At 38.5% G+C, this 20,196-nt stretch overlaps 1 protein-coding gene across 2 annotated transcripts in view; it reads right to left on the bottom strand.

Moving 5' to 3' along the window:
• LOC127413072 (long-chain-fatty-acid--CoA ligase 1-like) overlaps positions 1–20,196 on the bottom strand; it is a 41,944-nt gene that overhangs the window by 8,220 nt on the left and 13,528 nt on the right. For both annotated transcript variants that reach the window (XM_051649914.1, XM_051649915.1), the window contains exons 4-13: positions 19,943–20,007; positions 19,734–19,835; positions 18,166–18,265; positions 17,640–17,815; positions 10,027–10,059; positions 9,408–9,459; positions 9,232–9,305; positions 7,789–7,866; positions 3,057–3,191; positions 2,504–2,638 (exon numbers count right to left, since the gene is read on the bottom strand). In XM_051649914.1, the coding sequence (XP_051505874.1) occupies positions 2,504–2,638; positions 3,057–3,191; positions 7,789–7,866; positions 9,232–9,305; positions 9,408–9,459; positions 10,027–10,059; positions 17,640–17,815; positions 18,166–18,265; positions 19,734–19,835; positions 19,943–20,007 (950 nt within the window). The remainder of the gene's footprint in view (positions 1–2,503; positions 2,639–3,056; positions 3,192–7,788; positions 7,867–9,231; positions 9,306–9,407; positions 9,460–10,026; positions 10,060–17,639; positions 17,816–18,165; positions 18,266–19,733; positions 19,836–19,942; positions 20,008–20,196) is intronic.

The following is a 20,196-nucleotide window of genomic DNA, read 5'->3' as shown; positions in this document are numbered from 1 at the left end:
ATGAGTTTGCAGGCTAGTGTATGAAATTGGTTTAACTGCGCAAACTGAACGATTAAAAAAAAAATATTATGCAATTTCTCTATGTGTCTTTGAAGGGGTTTCATTCAAGCTGTCAAACCACAAAACGACATACTTGTAACTGAAAATACATTGTGTAGGCTATATGAAAGATGCATATACACAATATATCATCCACTGATGGCTAGTGTAAATTTGACCTTTGTTTTTTGATTATGATTTCAGTTGACTTTTATGGAAAACTATGCGAGATGCACTCTGTGGTGCTGCAGATTTTTGCGCAGCCTCCAAAGACAGCGACCTCGCGCTGTGTATGTACATTCATAGAAAATTATTTCAAATTTTAGAATGCGCCTTCTCGTCTGACAGACACGTCTGGTGTGCAACCCCCTTTAATTTACACTGCTGCTCACATTTTACCAAAGTTCTGTTGAGAAATGTGTTTGAAAGCACAAAGACTACTGTGCAATGGGTAGCCCTATTTACATCTGAAAAAAAATCCGATATATACAGTGCATCCGGAAAGTATTCACAGCGCTTCACTTTTTCCACATTTTGTTATGTTACAGCCTTATTCCAAAATGGATTAAATTCATTTTCCTCAAAATTCTACAAACAATACCCCATAATGACAACATGAAAGAAGTTTGTTTGAAATCTGCAAATTTATAAAAAAAAAAAATAAAAAAAAAACACACACGTACATAAGTATTCACAACCTTTGCCATGACACTCAAAATTGAGCTCAGGTGCATCCTGTTTCCACTGATCATCCTTGAGATGTTTCTACAACTTGATTGGAGCCCACCTGTGGTAAATTCAGTTGATTGGACATGATTTGGAAAGGCACACACCTGTCTATATAAGGTCCCACAGTTAACAGTGCATGTCAGAGCACAAACCAAGCCATGATGTCCAAGGAATTGTCTGTAGACCTCCGAGACAGGATTGTATCGAGGCACAGATCTGGGGAAGGGTACAGAAAAATTTCTGCAGCATTGAAGGTCCCAATGAGCACAGTGGCCTCCATCATCCGTAAATGGAAGAAGTTTGGAACCACCAGGACTCTTCCTAGAGCTGGCCGCCTGGCCAAACTGAGCGATCGGGGGAGAAGGGCCTTAGTCAGGGAGGTGACCAAGAACCCGATGCTCACTCTGACAGAGCTCCAGCATTTCTCTGTGGAGAGAGGAGAACCTTCCAGAAAAACAACCATCTCTGCAGCACGCCACCAATCAGGCCTGTATGGTAGAGTGGCCAGACGGAAGCCACTCCTCAGTAAAAGGCACATGACAGCCTGCCTGGAGTTTGCCAAAAGGCACCTGAAGGACTCTCAGACCATGAGAAACAAAGATTGAACTCTTTGGCCTGAATGGCAAGCGTCATGTCTGGAGGAAACCAGGCACCGCTCATCACCTGGCCAATACCATCCCTACAGTGAAGCATGGTGGTGGCAGCATCATGCTGTGGGGATGTTTTTCAGTGGCAGGAACTGGGAGACTAGTCAGGATTGAGGGAAAGATGAATGCAGCAATGTACAGAGACATCCTTGATGAAAACCTGCTCCAGAGCGCTCTGGACCTCAGACTGGGGCGAAGGTTCATCTTCCAACAGGATAACGACCCTAAGCACACAGCCAAGATAACAAAGGAGTGGCTCCGGGACAACTCTGTGAATGTCCTTGAGTGACCCAGCCAGAGCCCAGACTTGAACCCGATTGAACGTCTCTGGAGAGATCTGAAAATGGCTGTGCACCGATGCTCCCCATCCAACCTGATGGAGCTTGAGAGGTCCTGCAAAGAAGAATGGGAGAAACTGCCCAAAATAGGTGTGTCAAGCTTGTAGCATCATACTCAAAAAGACTTGAGGCTGTAATTGGTGCCAAAGGTGCTTCAACAAAGTATTGAGCAAAAGCTGGGAATACTCATGTACATGTGATTTTTTTTTTTTTTTTTCGATTTTTTTTTTTTAAATAAATTTGCAAAGATTTCAAACAAACTTCTTTCACGTTGTCATTATGGGGTATGGTTTGTAGAATTGAGGAAAATAATGAATTTAATCCATTTTGGAATAAGGCTGTAACATAACAAAATGTGGAAAAAGTGAAGCGCTGTGAATACTTTCCGGATGCACTGTACGGTATACTGATAATCATCTGCAAAATCTTCCGATTATGGATGAGTGAAAAAGGCATCAATCCCAAGCCCACTGCCCCCTGTTGAAAAAATTTAGTACTTCAAGCTTGAACTGCTACAATGGTAGAAATATTCCTATTACGGTCCGGGGGCATGATTAATTGCATTAATTTTTTAACACGTCATTTTTTATATAATTAATCGCGCTTAACACATTAAATCGACAGCCCTAGTTTCTGATTTTAGATTGATTGCATACAAAGTGATAAAGAGAAAAGACAGCTAGAAATTAATAGAACATAAAAATACTTCAATATTTGACACTTTAAAGTGATAATAATCAGAGACATCACCTGGACTTTCTTGAAGATGATTTTGTCCCACAGACTGTCTCTTCTCATGATTCCCCTCATCATTTCTGCCTCTTTCCTCCTGAACGCAAACTCCAAGATCCATCTCTTCAGACGACCGTTGGCCTGTCCGTAGATCTGCAAGAGTTTTTACTACATTACTACTAAACTACAGACTCTAAAAGCAAACAAACAATACAAGAGGAAAAACACATTTGATGTCAAAGTTCACAGTTGATTCTGATATGGAACTTTTCATAATAAAGCTCAATGACTTATCCAGTCTTTGCACTGGGTTGTTAGGTCTCACACATACACACACTATCAGCTTTTATTCTTTACCACATATAAAAATAATAGAAATAATAAATAATGTGAAATAACACAAATGGAAGTATGGTAATTATGTAGCGACCAAAAAAAATAAAAAATACCATACTGTATATTTGAGCTTTTTCAAAGTAGCCACTTTTTGTCTGTTAAAGGTCATGAGAAACAAATTCATTCAAGAGTGTCCAGAGTTTTGACTGTTAATGTGTAAAATGCTTTTGCCGACCTTATCATACATGCGGTTCAGCAAACGAGGAACGACAGGGAATATGGTGGGCTTCAAAGTTGTGAGGTCGTCCATCAAAGCCCGAATGTCACCCTGGAAGTATCCGATACGTGCGCCGTGTAACAGAGTCACACCCTGAGAAGGTGAAAACACATTGTAATGCATGCATTTTGTTTTTAAATCCACTTTTCTTGCAAAAAAAAAAAAAAAAAAAAAACAAAACAGACCTTGTTACTACAAATGGAAAAAAAGGGTGGACATTTTTTTTAAAATTTGTAACAACATGCACTGATGAATCATTCATAATTAGACCATTTCATGTTGATTTTTAAGAAAGCTAAGAGCGATTTCACGTTCTTTAAATGGCAAATGTTCATTACAACACTAACTATAATGAAAACAGTTCACACAACAACTGTTTCTAATAGGGCTGTCAATCAATTACGAATTAATTACATGATATGCTGATTAATCAAATTAATCTCATATTAATATTTGTCAAGACAGACAAAAAATGCATTATATATTATGATTAAACAATTATAAATAATCATATTAAATATATAAATATAATATATACAATAAATATAATAATTCAGATAATTAAAATGTAATACAATATTGTGGCAGATGAGTAAAGCATTGATAAGGCAAAACAAAAACTGGCTTTAGTGGCAATCCATTATATATTCCATATTATTGCCTATGTTTTTATTGGTTCCTGGGTAGTAAGTGTTATTTCCTAATTGCTTATGCCTCAAAAGTATAGAAAATGGCTATTATGCCCCACAAACTTTGCTTTTGTGACCAGGACAGTGATATTTTTAAATTAACCTATTTTCCAGAACATTCCAGATAGATTCAATGCTGAGTAAACTTGGAGTAACTTCTAGAACTTTCTAGAACTTTCCAGTAATATAAATAGTAGTATAAATACAGGGGCCTTAAGCCCACCAGTTCAGTTTAGTTCCAGCTGCCTAAGTGGATACATATCTGCATTTTTCTGAGATGGCATCAAGAGGCTGCAAGCATCCAACAGATGCATTTTGCTATGTCTGCGGCCAATTTATCAAGACAAGAGTGAAAAAGTACTCCGTGGAAGCATCTGCTAAGATGTTTGAGGCCTACAAGGCATATTTCGGCATGCCTGTCGGGGATCAAGATAAATCTTGGGCACCTCATTTCACCTGCGAGCACTGCAAAAAAACTCTGGAAGGTAAGATGGACATTTGTTGCTCGGAATTTTAAGTTATAAAATGTGTTAATTTTAAAATGTTTTTTTTGGGACGCCTTTGGGACAGCAGGGACACCAAGGCGCACTACCACAGGCGGGACTGGCCACAGCAGACCGAGTTCTCTGTGGGGAGGAACAACGTCAAGTGGGAGCCACTGGTGGACCCCCGGAAGGTGCTGATGCCACCACTGCACATCAAACTGGGCCTTATGAAACAATTTGTCAGAGCTCTAGATAAGGAGTCAGCAGCCTTCAAGTACCTTCAAGACTTCTTCCCTAAGCTGTCTGAGGCAAAGGTCAAAGCCGGTGTCTTCATCAGGCCACAGATAAAGAAATCCTGGAGTGCAATGAATTCCCCAAGAAGCTCACTAGGAAGGAGAAAGCGGCTTGGAACAGCTTTGTCGCAGTGGTTCGGGGCTTCCTGGGCATTCACAAGGCCGAAAACTATGTGGAGCTTGTTGAGACTCTGGTGAAGAACTATGGCATAATGGGCTGTAGGATGTCCCTCAAAGTCCATATCCTTGATACTCATCTTGATAAATTCAAGGAGAACATGGGAGCGTACTCGGAGGAGCAAGGCGAGCGCTTCCATCAGGATATACTGGACTTTGAACGACAGTATAACGAGAACATGATGGGAGACTACATTTGGGGGCTGATTCATGAAAGTGATTTACAGTATAATCATAAATCTCGAAAAACAACTCACTTCTAAATCTTTTGTAGTCATTTTTGTATTACTTTAGTATAAATATATGTTAATACACTTTATGTGAACAAAAAGACACAAATTTGCCCATTTTCACATTGGAAATAGGTACATTTCAAAATATCACTGTCCTGGTCACAAAAGCTAAATTTGTGGGGAATAATTTTCTATACTTTTGAGGCATAAGCAATTAGGAAATAACACTTACTACCCAGGAACAAAAACTGTGTTACATAGTGTTACAAGGGTTTTCCTAAGGACGATGTACACAACAGACCTCATTACTATATTACATTTATATTTTCTTTTTAGGTACTTTATTTGAAATAAATATTGCATGATCTGATTCACAGAAAGGAATAAATCAAAGATTTTGACTTACAGTTGCGCTCAAAAGTTTGCATACCCTTGGAGAATTGGTAATATATGTACCATTTTTAAAGAAAACATGAGTGAGCAGGCAAAACACATTTCCTTTATTTCTTATGGGATTCATATTCAACTGTAGGTTATAACAGAATGACACAATCATAAAACAAAACATGGCAACAAAGAAAAAAATGAAATGACCCCTGTTCAAAAGTCTGCATACCCTTAGTTCTAAATACTGTGTATTGCCCCCTTTAGCATCAATGACAGCGTGCAGTCTTTTGTAATAGTTGTCTATGAGGCCCCAAATTCTTGCAGGTGGTATAGCTGCCCATTCGTCCTGGCAAAATGCCTCCAGGTCATGCAAAGTCTTTGGTCGTCTTGCATGAACCGCATGTTTGAGATCTCCCCAGAGTGGCTCGATGATATTAAGGTCAGGAGACTGTGATGGCCACTCCAGAACCTTCACCTTTTTCTGCTGTAACCACTGGAGGGTCAACTTGGCCTTGTGCTTAGGGTCAATGTCGTGCTGGAAAGTCCAAGAGTGTCCCATGTGCAGCTTTCGTGCAGAAGAATGCAAATTGTCTGCCAGTATTTTCTGATAACATGCTGCATTCATCTTGCCATCAATTTTCACAAGATTCCCTGTGCCTTTAGAGCTCACACACCCCAAAAACATCAGTGAGCCACACCATGCTTCACAGTGGGGATGGTATTCTTTTCACTATAGGCCTTGTTGACCCCTCTCCAAACATAGCGCTTATGGTTGTGACCATAAAGCTCTATTTTGGTCTCGTCACTCCAAATTACAGTGTGCCAGAAGCTGTGAGGCGTGTCAAGGTGTTGTCGGGCATATTGTAACCAGACTTTTTTGTGGCATTGGCGCAGTAAAGGCTTCTTTCTGGCAACTCGACCATGCAGCTCATTTTTGTTCAAGTATCGTCGTATTGTGCTCTTTGAAACAATCACACCGTCTTTTTCCAGAGCAGCCTGTATTTCTCCTGAGGTTACCTGTGGGTTTTTCTTTGTATCCTGAACAATTCTTCTGGCAGTTGTGGCTGAAATCTTTCTTGGTCTACCTGACCTTGGCTTGGTATCAAGAGATCCCCGAATTTTCCACTTCTTAATAAGTGATTGAACAGTACTGACTGGCATTTTCAAGGCTTTGGATATCTTTTTATATCCTTTTCCATCTTTATAAAGTTTCATTACCTTGTTACGCAGGTCTTTTGACAGTTCTTTTCTGCTCCCCATGGCTCAGTATCTAGCCTGCTCAGTGCATCCACGTGAGAGCTAACAAACTCATTGACTATTTATACACAAGCACTAATTACAATTTAAAAAGCCACAGTTGTGTGTGTGTGTGTGTGTCACCTTGTGTGTCTGTAACAAGGCCAAACATTCAAGGGAATGTAAACTTTTGATCAGGGCCATTTGGGTGATTTCTGTTATCATTATGATTTAAAAAGGAGCCAAACAACTATGTGATAATAAATGGCTTCATATGATCACTATCCTTGAATAAAAAATTGTTTTGCATGATCTGTCATATTTTCAAAATCAATGCCAAAATTTCACAATTTCTGCCAGGGTATGCAAACTTTTGAGCACAACTGTATTTAAAAGTTTTGTGGTTAAAGAGAATGGCTATACATTTTGTTGATGTCAGAATACTAAGAAACTTAAGCAGCAAAAGTACAATGATGTTAAACAATTTTATTACAATAAATTTTAGTCTTGACAACTAGTAGTTGACAATCAAATCTCTCGTGTAACATTTATCTAAATGTAACAAATGTGAAGCAAATACAAATAGGGGGAATACTTTATACACATACAGTGAATAAACAAAAAATATTTATAAATAAATCTGAATAAAAATATTAATATTTTTGAATATCATTCGTCTTTGGCTTGCTCACTTGGGGTCAAAATACAAAATGATTTACTATTATTATTATTATTATTATTATTATTATTATTATTATTTCAAAGGCACAATCAACACAACCAATGATAATTCCAAGACATTACAGACACTACAGTTTCATTTTCTGTTAATGCATAATTTTCTGTTAAGCTGCTTTGAAACACTGTAAGTTGTGAAATGCGCTATACAAATAAAATTGACTTCGACATGAATATTGATATTGAATTGATGTTAAAATATTGTGGAAATATTGTTGCTTACAGACAACACATTTAAGCAATTTCTCAACACAGACAGAAATATGACTCTAAATAGGATTCTTTTAAAATGAAGTTTACTCCGTAAGTATTTGATGGAGTTTGTTGTTGCAATTGCAAATTCTTCATCATATGCTACAAGATAAAAACAAAGCTGAGAACACTTTTTTAGCTTACATTTTTTTTTTCCCAAAAATGGCAAATCACAAAATAAAAGCAATCCTTGCACATACCTGTACGACTCTCTCAAACATGTGTGCCAGCGGCAGGTAAGAGATGTGTGCATCCTGAGGGTCAAGGGGGCAACTGCTCTGGAAGACAACAGCCAAACAAGACAAAATGTCAAACAACAGAGTCTAATTTGACCCTGACAGGGTGACCAGGACTTAAATCACACAGGGGGTTATTTTGCAATAATGACAGACTGATTATAAATTTTTCTGTCGATTGCACGACTATTTACCTAATAAATAAAATCATTTAAACACAAATCAATATTTTAATTGCATTTATTTAGTGATCCGCCGATATTGGCTGGTACCTACACCATTTTTTTTTTTTAATCCCCTTTTCTCCCAATTTGGAATGCTCAATTCCCACTACTTAGTAGGTCCTCGTGGTGGCGCGGTTACTCATCTCAATCCGGGTGGCGGAGGACAAGTCTCAGTTGCCTCCGCTTCTGAGACAGTCAATCCGCGCATCTTATAACGTGGCTCGCTGTGCATGACACCACGGAGACTCGCAGCATGTGGAGGCTCATGCTACTCTCCGCAATCCATGCACAACTTACCACACACCCCATTGAGAGCGAGAACCCCTAATCGCGACCACGAGGAGGTTACCCCATGTGACTCTTCCCTCCCTAGCAACCAGCCAATTTGGTTGCTTAGGAGACCTGGCTGGAGTCACTCGGCACGCCCTGGATTCGAACTCGCGGGGTGGCAGTCAGCGTCAATACTCGCTGAGCTAGCCAGGCCCCCACCCATACCGTTTTAAACCATAAGAAAAAAAACTATAGGCAGATACAGATACCAATATTTTGCCACTTACCTTATTTTGTCATCAGATCACTGAACAAAAGCTTTTTTACTCTTCTAAAAATAAATTATTTCCAATATACATAATTTTCGATATCTCAGAAGTCTGCTGGTTTTAAAACGTTTTGGATGGTTTCCCTCATCATATAGCCTATAGGTAAGTGTCGCTTTCACAAGTCACGTCAGTTTATGCCATTTTTTCCGTATTAACGTGAGAACGAGAAATAATAAAAATTAAATATTACATGTTCTTAAGAGTGCCAACCTTCCTAAATACTGTGGCTATTATTATGTGCATTTAAATTCACAGAGTTTTTACAAAGTGTGTAACTAATTAATTATAAATCAACCACCGGTTTTTCATATCTGCGTTTTCATGCTTGTTACCGATATGACGATGGTTTTAATTTGGTCAATAACTGGGCGATACATATTGGCAGCCGATATATCGGTGCATCCCTACATTTATTTATTATGTGAGAAGAGACTGTTCGGAGTGATACAAAAGACGTGGAACTACCAAAATAATGTAGGAAATCGTTCAATTATAATTTAGTGGTCATTGTATAAACATATTTGACCACAGAATGCCGTGATTGATTCTCGATGGTCAAGTATTTGTTCTGAGAGTGCATTTACCTGTGTGACTTTGAGGAAGGCAGCTGTGTTGGACACAATGTTTTTATGAGTAAGCATTGCTCCTTTAGGGTTTCCTATGAAAAGAGAGATGTTGTTTCCATAATAACACTTCAAATCAAATGTGGCCTAAATTCTATGTGGACACAGACATGCACATAAACACACAAAAACCATACCTGTGGTTCCACTTGTGAAACAAATTAAAGCCAAGTCATCAGGCTTAGGAGGCTGCAAAAACAGGAGAATTAAATAAACAGATATGAATAAGACATATGCAAATCTATTAATTGTATGCAAATATAGTGTATTAAATAAACAAGATACAGCATATGAAAATCTATTAATTGTATGCTAATGTTATTAAATTACATAATCATATGAAAAAGTTATAAGAAATCTATTAAAGCACATGCATATAGTATGCAAATATACAGAATTTGACTAATGATCTTACAAAAATCACACACTTAAAGATTTATGACATTCAAAATCTAAATTATAAAATGGATAGGTCCGATTTTAAATTCTGATAGGATGAACTACATTAATCTATATTAAATGCACAAAGTTACTACGTTGATACCCAACCACAAAATTCTACAGTTAGGACATCGAGCTATATTACTTGGTAGAAGAATTGTTTATACTGATTATTATTAATAATAAATGTAACTGTTTAAAATTTAAAATTGGTGTCTTTAATCATATTGCTTTTGCCGGTGTTTTATAAAAGCAATAAACCAAAGTATCGCTTTAGTATAAATGAGCAACTGAAAGAGAAACATCAGCACTAACCACAGGCTGTTGTCGATGAGTCTTGCCGATAGTCTGTAGGTGGAAGAAAAATGTATTTAAATAAATGTCAGAACAGGAAGTTCAGCTGAAGGGGAAGAAACTGCAGACATAAATGAGGTTTCTGTTTGTGGAAAAGACAGAACTGTACACTGAAGTATGCTACAAACTGACAGATCCAAAAGACAAATCACAATTACAGTATATATATATATATATATATATATATATATATTTGTTTAAGTCAAGTTGAGCTTTACTGTCATTCCGCTATTCACCGATCAGCCACAACATTAAAACCACCTGCCTAATATTGTGTAGGTCCCCCTTGTGCCACCAAAACAGTGCCAACCCGCTGTTGTGCGTGAAAATCCCAGGAGATCTACAGTTACAGAAATACTCAAAACAGCCCATCTGGCACCAACAATCATTCATGCAATTATCTAATCAGCCAATTGTGTGGCAGCAGTGCAGTGCATAAAATCATGCAGATACGGGTCAGGAGCTTCAGTTAATGTTCACATCAAACATCAGAATGTGGCATGATGTTTCCTCTGTGATGTGCACCCCCAGGAATTGAATGCTGCTGACTCGCTCCACGTACGAGCCGTCGATGGTCAGTGGGAGGTAGTCAACGAAGTTTCTCCTGAAGTCCATCACAACCTCCTTTGTCATCTCCACGTTGAGGGACAGGTTGTTAGCACTACACCAGTCAGCCAGTTGTGCCACTTCCTCTCTGTAGACTGTTTCATCATTGTTACTCATTAGGCCTAGCACAGTTGTGTCATCCGCAGACTTGATGTGGTTAGAGCTGGACTTGGCAATACTGTGTCAGCAGTGTGAAGAGCAGCAGACTGAGCACACAGCTTTGAGGGGCACCTGTGCTCAGTGTGGTAGTACTGGAGGTGTTGCTGTCGACCCGGACTGACTGAGGTCTTCCAGTTAGAAAGTCCTGGATCCAGTTACAGAGGCCCAGCAGATTCAGCTTACTGATGAGATGTTGTGGGATTATTGTGTTGAATGCTGAGCTGAAGTCGATGAACAGCATTCTGACATATGAGTTTTTGTGTTCTAGGTGGGTCAGGGCCAGGTGGAGGGTGGAGGATATTGCATCGTTCATTAAATGTATGCCTTGTAAATCTTTATAATTTAGCAATCATGCAAGAACACAAAGACAGTCCTGAAACACTACCAAAAAAATGACCAAAAAGAGCCATGGTATTAATGTCTTTTGGGCATGGGTAATACTATGGTATTCTTTGGTATTTACAGTACATAGTACTCCAAGGAACTTATGCATATAGTAATATAGTACCATGGCAGGAAGATGTGATACCATCATTGTACCATGGTATCACCACTGTACTTTTCTATTATTACACGATAAATTATATTTTGCGTCAGTTGAAAATTAATACGGTTTACATAAAAGAATTAAGAACAGGTTCTTATTCAGAACTGGTTCCATAAAAAAATAAAATACCGGAAAATGTATGCATTTTCCATCTATGCAGACAGAGCGCTGTACTAAAATACTCTGACATTGTTAACTGAATCAATAGCGTGAAGTCCAATTTCTGAACAAATTCATCTTATGAGCTGCTTCTTTTGGATCTACAGCACGAAATATACAGTGTGACCAGTATAGTCCGAATCCCAAACGAACTAATCTTATGAGCCAGTTCTTTTGAATCTACAGCATGAAACATACAGGACAACGAGAGCAGTCCGATTCCCAAATGGATGAATCTTATGAGCCGATTCTTTTGGATCTACAGCACGAAATATACAGTGTGACCAGTATAGTCCGAATCCCAAACGAACTAATCTTATGAGCCAGTTCTTTTGAATCTACAGCATGAAACATACAGGACAACGAGAGCAGTCCGATTCCCAAATGGATGAATCTTATGAGCCGATTCTTTTGAATCTACAGCATGAAATATACAGTGTGACCAGTATAGTCCGATTCCCTAACGAATGAATCTTATGAGCCGATTCTTTTGAATCAACAGCACGAAATATACAGTGTGACCAGTATAGTCCGATTCCCAAATGGATGAATCTTATGAGCCGATTCTTTTGAATCTACAGCACGAAATATACAGTGTGACCAGTATAGTCCGATTCCCAAATGGATGAATCTTATGAGCCAGTTCTTTTGAATCTACAGCATGAAATATACAGTGTGACCAGTATAGTCCGATTCCCAAACGAATGAATCTTATGAGCCGATTCTTTTGAATCTACAGCACGAAATATACAGTGTGACCAGTATAGTCCGATTCCCAAATGGATGAATCTTATGAGCCAGTTCTTCTGAATCTACAGCATGAAATATACAGTGTGACCAGCATAATCCAAATCCAAAACGAACGAATCTTATGAGCCAGTTCTTTTGAATCTACAGCATGAAACATACAGGACAACGAGAGCAGTCCGATTCCCAAATGGATGAATCTTATGAGCCGATTCTTTTGAATCTACAGCACGAAATATACAGTGTGACCAGTATAGTCCGATTCCCAAATGGATGAATCTTATGAGCCGATTCTTTTGAATCTACAGCACGAAATATACAGTGTGACCAGTATAGTCCGATTCCCAAATGGATGAATCTTATGAGCCAGTTCTTCTGAATCTACAGCATGAAATATACAGTGTGACCAGCATAATCCAAATCCAAAACGAACGAATCTTATGAGCCAGTTCTTTTGAATCTACAGCATGAAACATACAGGACAACGAGAGCAGTCCGATTCCCAAATGGATGAATCTTATGAGCCGATTCTTTTGAATCTACAGCACGAAATATACAGTGTGACCAGTATAGTCCGATTCCCTAACGAATGAATCTTATGAGCCGATTCTTTTGAATCTACAGCACGAAATATACAGTGTGACCAGTATAGTCCGATTCCCAAATGGATGAATCTTGTGAGCCAGTTCTTCTGAATCTACAGCAAGAAATATACAGTGTGACCAGCATAATCCAAATCCCAAACGAACGAATCTTATGAGCCAGTTCTTTTGAATCTACAGCACGAAATATACAGTGTGACCAGTATAGTCCGATTCCCAAACGAATGAATCTTATGAGCCAGTTCTTTTGAATCTACAGCATGAAACATACAGGACAACGAGAGCAGTCCGATTCCCAAATGGATGAATCTTATGAGCCGATTCTTTTGAATCTACAGCACGAAATATACAGTGTGACCAGTATAGTCAGAATCCCAAACGAACGAATCTTATGAGCCAGTTCTTCTGAATCTACAGCATGAAATATACAGTGTGACCAGCATAGTCCAATTCCCAAACGAATGAATCTTATGAGCCAATTCTTTTGAATCTACAGCACAAGGAGAGTAGTCCGATTCCCAAACAAATGAATTAATCTTATGAGCCGCTTCTTTTGAATCTAGTCTCATTCAAGTCTCAAGTCTCATTTATTTATAAAGCACTTTCAAAATACACTGTAGCACCAAAGTGCTGTACATTGAAAATAAAATAAAAACGTCACACAATAACCAAAACAGCAGGAAATAAAAACTAGCATAAAAAAAAAAGACAACACCCAGAGTCCATCAAGTATTAAAACGCAAATGAAAACAAAAATGTTTTTAAACTCGATATAAAAATAGAAATAGAAGGAGGATCTAATCTCAAGAGGTAGACCATTTTACAACCTCGGACCAGCAACTGAAAAAGCCTGATCCCCTTTGAGCTTTAAGTGTGATCTGGGAACAGTCAGTAGTAATTGAATGGCCAATCTTTATGATCTACATGAATAACGCAAATGTATAAGCTCAGTTAGGTAACCGGGGCCATACCACGAACCACTTTAAAAACAAATAACAGTACCTTGTATTGAATTCTATATTGTACCGTTAACCAATGTAGTAAAGCCAATACCAGTGAAATGTGGTCCCTCCTCTTAGTATTTGTGAGCAGCCTAGCAGCTGCAACTGTGACATAGATGAAGGACTAGTCCCCAAGTAAAGGGCATTGCAGTAGTTGAGGTGGGAAGAAATAAAAGCATGTACAACTTTCTCCAGATCGCTGACTGATAAAATCCATTTCATTTTGGCAATGGCTCTTAGCTGATAAAAACAACTGTTCACAACAGCCTTAATCTGTTTGTCAAATTTTAGTGCTGAATCAAAAACACCCATATTTTTTTGGCTTCGCAGATTAGCGGCCCACGGCCCTAAGCCATTGGTAATATCTACACCACATACATCACCTCCAAAGATAATGATCTCCGTTTTCTTCTCATTTAACTGGAGAAGATTTTGACCCAGCCAACCTTTAACCTCTTCTAAACATAACAACAACAAATTAAAAGAACTTTTCACTCCAGGCTGCAGAACGGGATAGAAGTGGTAAGATACGCCATATTTCTTAAAAAATCATGCCAAGGTGTAGCATATACAAAGAAAACAAAATTGGACCTAAGATAGATCCCTGAGGAACACCACAGGTAATGGATGCTGAGGAACAAGAAAAATCTCCAAACCTTACTGAAAGGATCTACCTTCAAGGTAAGATATAACCCATCTTAAAACTGGACCTTGTAACCCTACAGCATGCCTTAGACAACTAATAAGAATTTGATGTGAAACATGCAATTTATCTTTTTTTCCACCTCTGTCCAGCCTTTCTACACTCCTGTCTGGCAGCACGAGTAGTATTGTCTAACCATGGTTGACCTCTAACTTTGTTCTTGATGCTTTTATACGGAGCAATAACAACCAAAATATTTGAACACACAGAGTTAAACACAGTAACCAGCTCATCAGGACCTGCCTTAAAAGAGGGAGACTCAATAAATGACGTAAAGGAGGGGGCTAAAAAAGCATCCGTAAAAGCCGTAGATGTACATGAAGATATCAATCTAGACCAATAAGCAGAAGGCTGAGAGCTAGATGATCCACAATTCAAAGTGACATTAAAAATCACAGGCATATGTTCAGACATAATTACCAATTAAGTAATTAGTAATTACCAATTTCAACATTACAAATTTGAGGACCTAAATATAAAACCAGATCCAACGTGTGACCCTGCTCATGTGTAGGGCCCGTGACAAACTGAGTGAAATTAAGAGAATCTACTAAATCTAAAAACTGTGATACCAAAGGTTTTTCAGGACGACAAACATGAAAGTATCATTAATTGGGCTTCAGAGCTTTGATAGTTTACAGACGGTAAAAGCCGACACTTGAAACAATGTTTGAAAACCGTGGCAATTCCCCCACCCCAACCAGCAGTTATAGGGGTGCTAAAAAATGTCACAACCAGCTGGGGAAAGTTCAACAAAGGGGCTAAACTCACCATCATTAAGCCACGTTTCCAAAATAAAAAGTCCATCTATAGCACGTAACATCCAGTGTGGCCAGTGTAGTCCAATTCCCAAACGACTGAATCTTATGAGCTGGTTCTTCAGAATTGACATTTATTATTTTTTTACGAGTACTATCATGGTAATACCATTGTGTTCTTTTAAGTAACATGTAAATACTAAGGTACATGAAAATGGTAATCATTTAGTCCCATGGTATAGGCCTACTGTATATCACATGGTACCGCAACGGTTCTTTTTTTGTGATAAAATAATTTTTTAAAAAGAAATTATGATCTGTGTCAATTCTTAGTTATTACGATTTATATAGAAACATACTGAAAACACTAAAAAGCTAAAAAAAAAAAAAAAACAACACTTTAAAGTATATTAGAGTACTATGTAAATGCCATGGTATACAGGTGCATCTCAATAAATTAGAATGTCGTGGAAAAGTTCATTTATTTCAGTAATTCAACTCAAATTGTGAAACTCGTGTATTAAATAAATTCAATGCACACAGACTGAAGTAGTTTAAGTCTTTGGTTCTTTTAATTGATGATTTTGGCTCACATTTAACAAAAACCCACCAATTCACTATCTCAAAAAATTAGAATATTTTGACATGCCAATCAGCTAATCAACTCAAAACACCTGCAAAGGTTTCCTGAGCCTTCAAAATGGTCTCTCAGTTTGGTTCACTAGGCTACACAATCATGGGGAAGACTGCTGATCTGACAGCTGTCCAGAAGACAATCATTGACACCCTTCACAAGGAGGGTAAGCCACAAACATTCATTGCCAAAGAAGCTGGCTGTTCACAGAGTGCTGTATCCAAGCATGTTAACAGAAAGTTGAGTGGAAGGAAAATAGTGTGGAAGAAAAAGATGCACAACCAACCGAGAGAACCGCAGCCTTATGAGGATTGTCAAACAAAATCGATTCAAGAATTTGGGTGAACTTCACAAGGAATGGACTGAGGCTGGGGTCAAGGCATCAAGAGCCACCACACACAGACATGTCAAGGAATTTGGCTACAGTTGTCGTATTCCTCTTGTTAAGCCACTCCTGAACCACAGACAACGTCAGAGGCGTCTTACCTGGGCTAAGGAGAAGAAGAACTGGACTGTTACCCAGTGGTCCAAAGTCCTCTTTTCAGATGAGAGCAGGTTTTGTATTTAATTTGGAAACCAAGGTCCTAGAGTCTGGAGGAAGGGTGGAGAAGCTCATAGCCCAAGTTGCTTGAAGTCCAGTGTTAAGTTTCCACAGTCTGTGATGATTTGGGGTGCAATGTCATCTGCTGGTGTTGGTCCATTGTGTTTTTTGAAAACCAAAGTCACTGCACCCGTTTACCAAGAAATTTTGGAGTACTTCATGCTTCCTTCTGCTGACCAGCTTTTTAAAGATGCTGATTTCATTTTCCAGCAGGATTGGGCACCTGCCCACACTGCCAAAAGCACCAAAAGTTGGTTAAATGACCATGGTGTTGGTGTGCTTGACTGGCCAGCAAACTCACCAGACCTGAACCCCATAGAGAATCTATGGGGTATTGTCAAGAGGAAAATGAGAAACAAGAGACCAAAAAATGCAGATGAGCTGAAGGCCACTGTCAAAGAAACCTGGGCTTCCATACCACCTCAGCAGTGCCACAAACTGATCACCTCCATGCCACGCCGATTTGAGGCAGTAATTAAAGCAAAAGGAGCCCCTACCAAGTATTGAGTACATATACAGTAAATGAACATACTTTCCAGAAGGCCAACAATTCACTAAAAATGTTTTTTTTATTGGTCTTATGATGTATTCTAATTTTTTGAGATAGTGAATTGGTGGGTTTTTGTTAAATGTGAGCCAAAATCATCACAATTAAAAGAACCAAAGACTTAAACTACTTCAGTCTGTGTGCACTGAATTTATTTAATACACGAGTTTCACAATTTGAGTTGAATTACTGAAATAAAACTTTTCCACGACATTCTAATTTATTGAGATGCACCTGTATAAACAAGGTAATAATTCCATGTATAATATATGGAAAAGTACCATGGTATTACCCTGTGAAACCATTACTGTACCATGTATAGCCATTTGAAAGTTGAGTTGAACACTGAATACTCTGAGGGTAAACATTCAGTATTGCATGTCAACACAGGTGATGTGTGATGTCATGACCAGGTCACAGACAGTGAAACAAATAACACAACATGCAAACAAATTTATCGATTTCATTCGGTATGCAAAGATTTGCACAGACTGTCTGTGGTTTATTCACCTCTGCGTCTCGCAAACTGATGATGTCGATCCCGCATTGCTGTCCTCTGCTCACTAGATCAGCGTCAAACTCTTTGATCAGGATCAGGGTTTTTACGGTGTGCTGTTGGCCAGAAACACAATCTAACAGCAGTCTGGCTTTCTCTGGCACGTCACATATGACCGTAGAGATACATGCTGCAAATACACACACACACAAACACTCTCATGTGATAAATGCTAAAGAAAGAAATTTTGCACAGGCTAGAGCAAAGTCCATTTTTAATAATTCAATTCACAGCTATTTTCAGTCATTCAAGCACAGCTCCTTTGCACCTGCTTGCATTGGTCAATATTACATTCAAATAACATATTTCAAGTCACTAACCCACAGTATGAGCAATACTACTGGTAATGCTTGCCTTAGCAAACACCATAATAAAGAACAGCCAGTCTGACACATACAGTATCTGCATTCAAACCGAAATAAACAAACCTAAATAAAATAGGTAATGTCAGAATAATACCTGTATGATTAATTGACCTACTTTTGTCGATGATATAACTTATTGCCTCCATGCCCAAGGTGTCGTACAGAGGAACTGCTATCAGAGAATAGGTGTAGCAGGCCAACTCTGAAATTGTCCACTGGAGAAAGATTTCTGACATTAGTGAAAAAATATTTGCAATCTCTGAAGCCAACACAAACTATACCATTCACATAAAGAATGTAATAGACAGACAGAAAACATACATGTCATTCTTTACAAGTACTAGTTGTAACAAACCCATTAATGTTTAGAAAACCCTCGGTAGTAATTGTAAGATCATTATTACAAAAGTAACTTCTTAAGGGGTTTATTGAAATCTGGCAGCAGATATTTTGTTATTTCAGTCATAACAACTCTTGGAAACATTAAGCATGTTAATATGGGTATGACATATTGACAGGATATTGGTCTTGGCAGACTAGATCTGATATGCCTGCTGTAGAGCATGTACAGAAACTTGATACTACTAGAAAATACATACATACAGTGTTAGCATGTGGACATGCTTCTGCTGCACAATTAGACCAAATGCAAAACATGCTGCATCGAGCATGTATGACATGCTGCTACACAAATAGACATTACAAACAATCCCTATGTAGCAGATCTAGACATGCAGCGCATGTCAGTGAAACAGGCCTATCTGCAAAACTGAGCAATTTTCCCAGCACTGTTGTGGAGTGTCAAGGTGGTCTTTGGTAAACTTCAAGTGCACAGCAATGTTTTTGTTGGAAAGCAGCGGCTTCCTTCATGGTGTCCTGCCACGTGCACCATGCCGGTTTAACGTTTTCCGTATAGTAGACTCATGAACAGAGATGTTAACCAGTTCCAATGATTCCTTCAAGTCTTTAGCTGTCACTCTAGGGATCTTTTTTACCTCACTGAGCATTCTGCGGGGTGTCCTGTGAGTCATCTTGGCTGGACGGCCACTTCTAGGGAGAGTAGCCACAGTACTAAATCGTCTTCATTTATAGACAATTTGTCTAACTGTGGACAGATGAATATCTAAGCTCTTCGAGATAACTTTGTAACCCTTTCCAGCTTTAAGCAGAGCAATAATTCTTCATCGTAGGAGATCTCTTTTTTGCAAGGTATGGTCCACATTAACAGATGCTTCTTGTGAATAGCAAACTCAAAATGGTTGAGTGTTTTTTATAAGTCAAAGTAGCTCTAACCCACACCTCCAATCTCATTTTATTAATTGGATGCCAGGTTTGCCAACTCCTGACTCTTAATTAGCTTTTGTTGATGTCATTTGCCTAGTGGTTCACATACTTTTTCCAACCTACACTGTGAATGTTTGAGTATGTACTCTATATGTACAAGAACAATACAATACTTTTTGTGTTCTTAGTTAAAACAGATTGTGTTAGTTCATTATTGTAACTTAAATGAAGATCAAACCAGAGTTTAAGACAAATTTATACATAAAGGTAATTCCAAGCGTTCACATACTTTTTCTTACCACTATATTGATCATTCAACCATGATATGAAAAATTTGCATACAGATGTAAAGACACATTTGGCCAAAAAAAGAAAAAAAGAATTGAGCCCAACTCTGACCTCTGGTCTGTTCTGAGAGAAGATGCCGATGTAGGGATCTCCACTTTTGGAATGTCCTTTGTGAAGAAATGCTGAACCCAAAAGCTCCGCTCGCTCGATCACCTGAGGAAGACAAAAATTAAAAACGACTCAGTTCAGTCTTGGCCGAAATATTTCAGAATTACATCTGAATTAGAGAGATTAACAGGGATACAGGACTGTCATCCTACCTCTGAATAAGAAAGCCATTCATATGGCTGCTTTGGTTTTCTCGATCCCAGACAGGGACCATTATCTGAGAGGAGAAACAAAGATATCACATACAACAAACTACAATGGCAATAAACAGTCATTTTGCCATTTGTTAGCTGTTTCTACTTTGTTTTTTACCTTCTACACAGCAAATAGAATTGTTTAAAGTAATAGTGCACCCAAAATAAAATTCCGTCATCACTCACTCACTCTCATGTCGCTACAAATAAAG

The sequence above is a fragment of the Myxocyprinus asiaticus genome, chromosome 22 (assembly GCF_019703515.2).
Source record: "Myxocyprinus asiaticus isolate MX2 ecotype Aquarium Trade chromosome 22, UBuf_Myxa_2, whole genome shotgun sequence".
Classification (NCBI taxonomy): Eukaryota; Metazoa; Chordata; class Actinopteri; order Cypriniformes; family Catostomidae; genus Myxocyprinus; species Myxocyprinus asiaticus.
The sequence above is the reverse complement of the archived record's forward strand: the minus strand, read 5'-3'. Positions and strand labels throughout refer to the sequence as shown.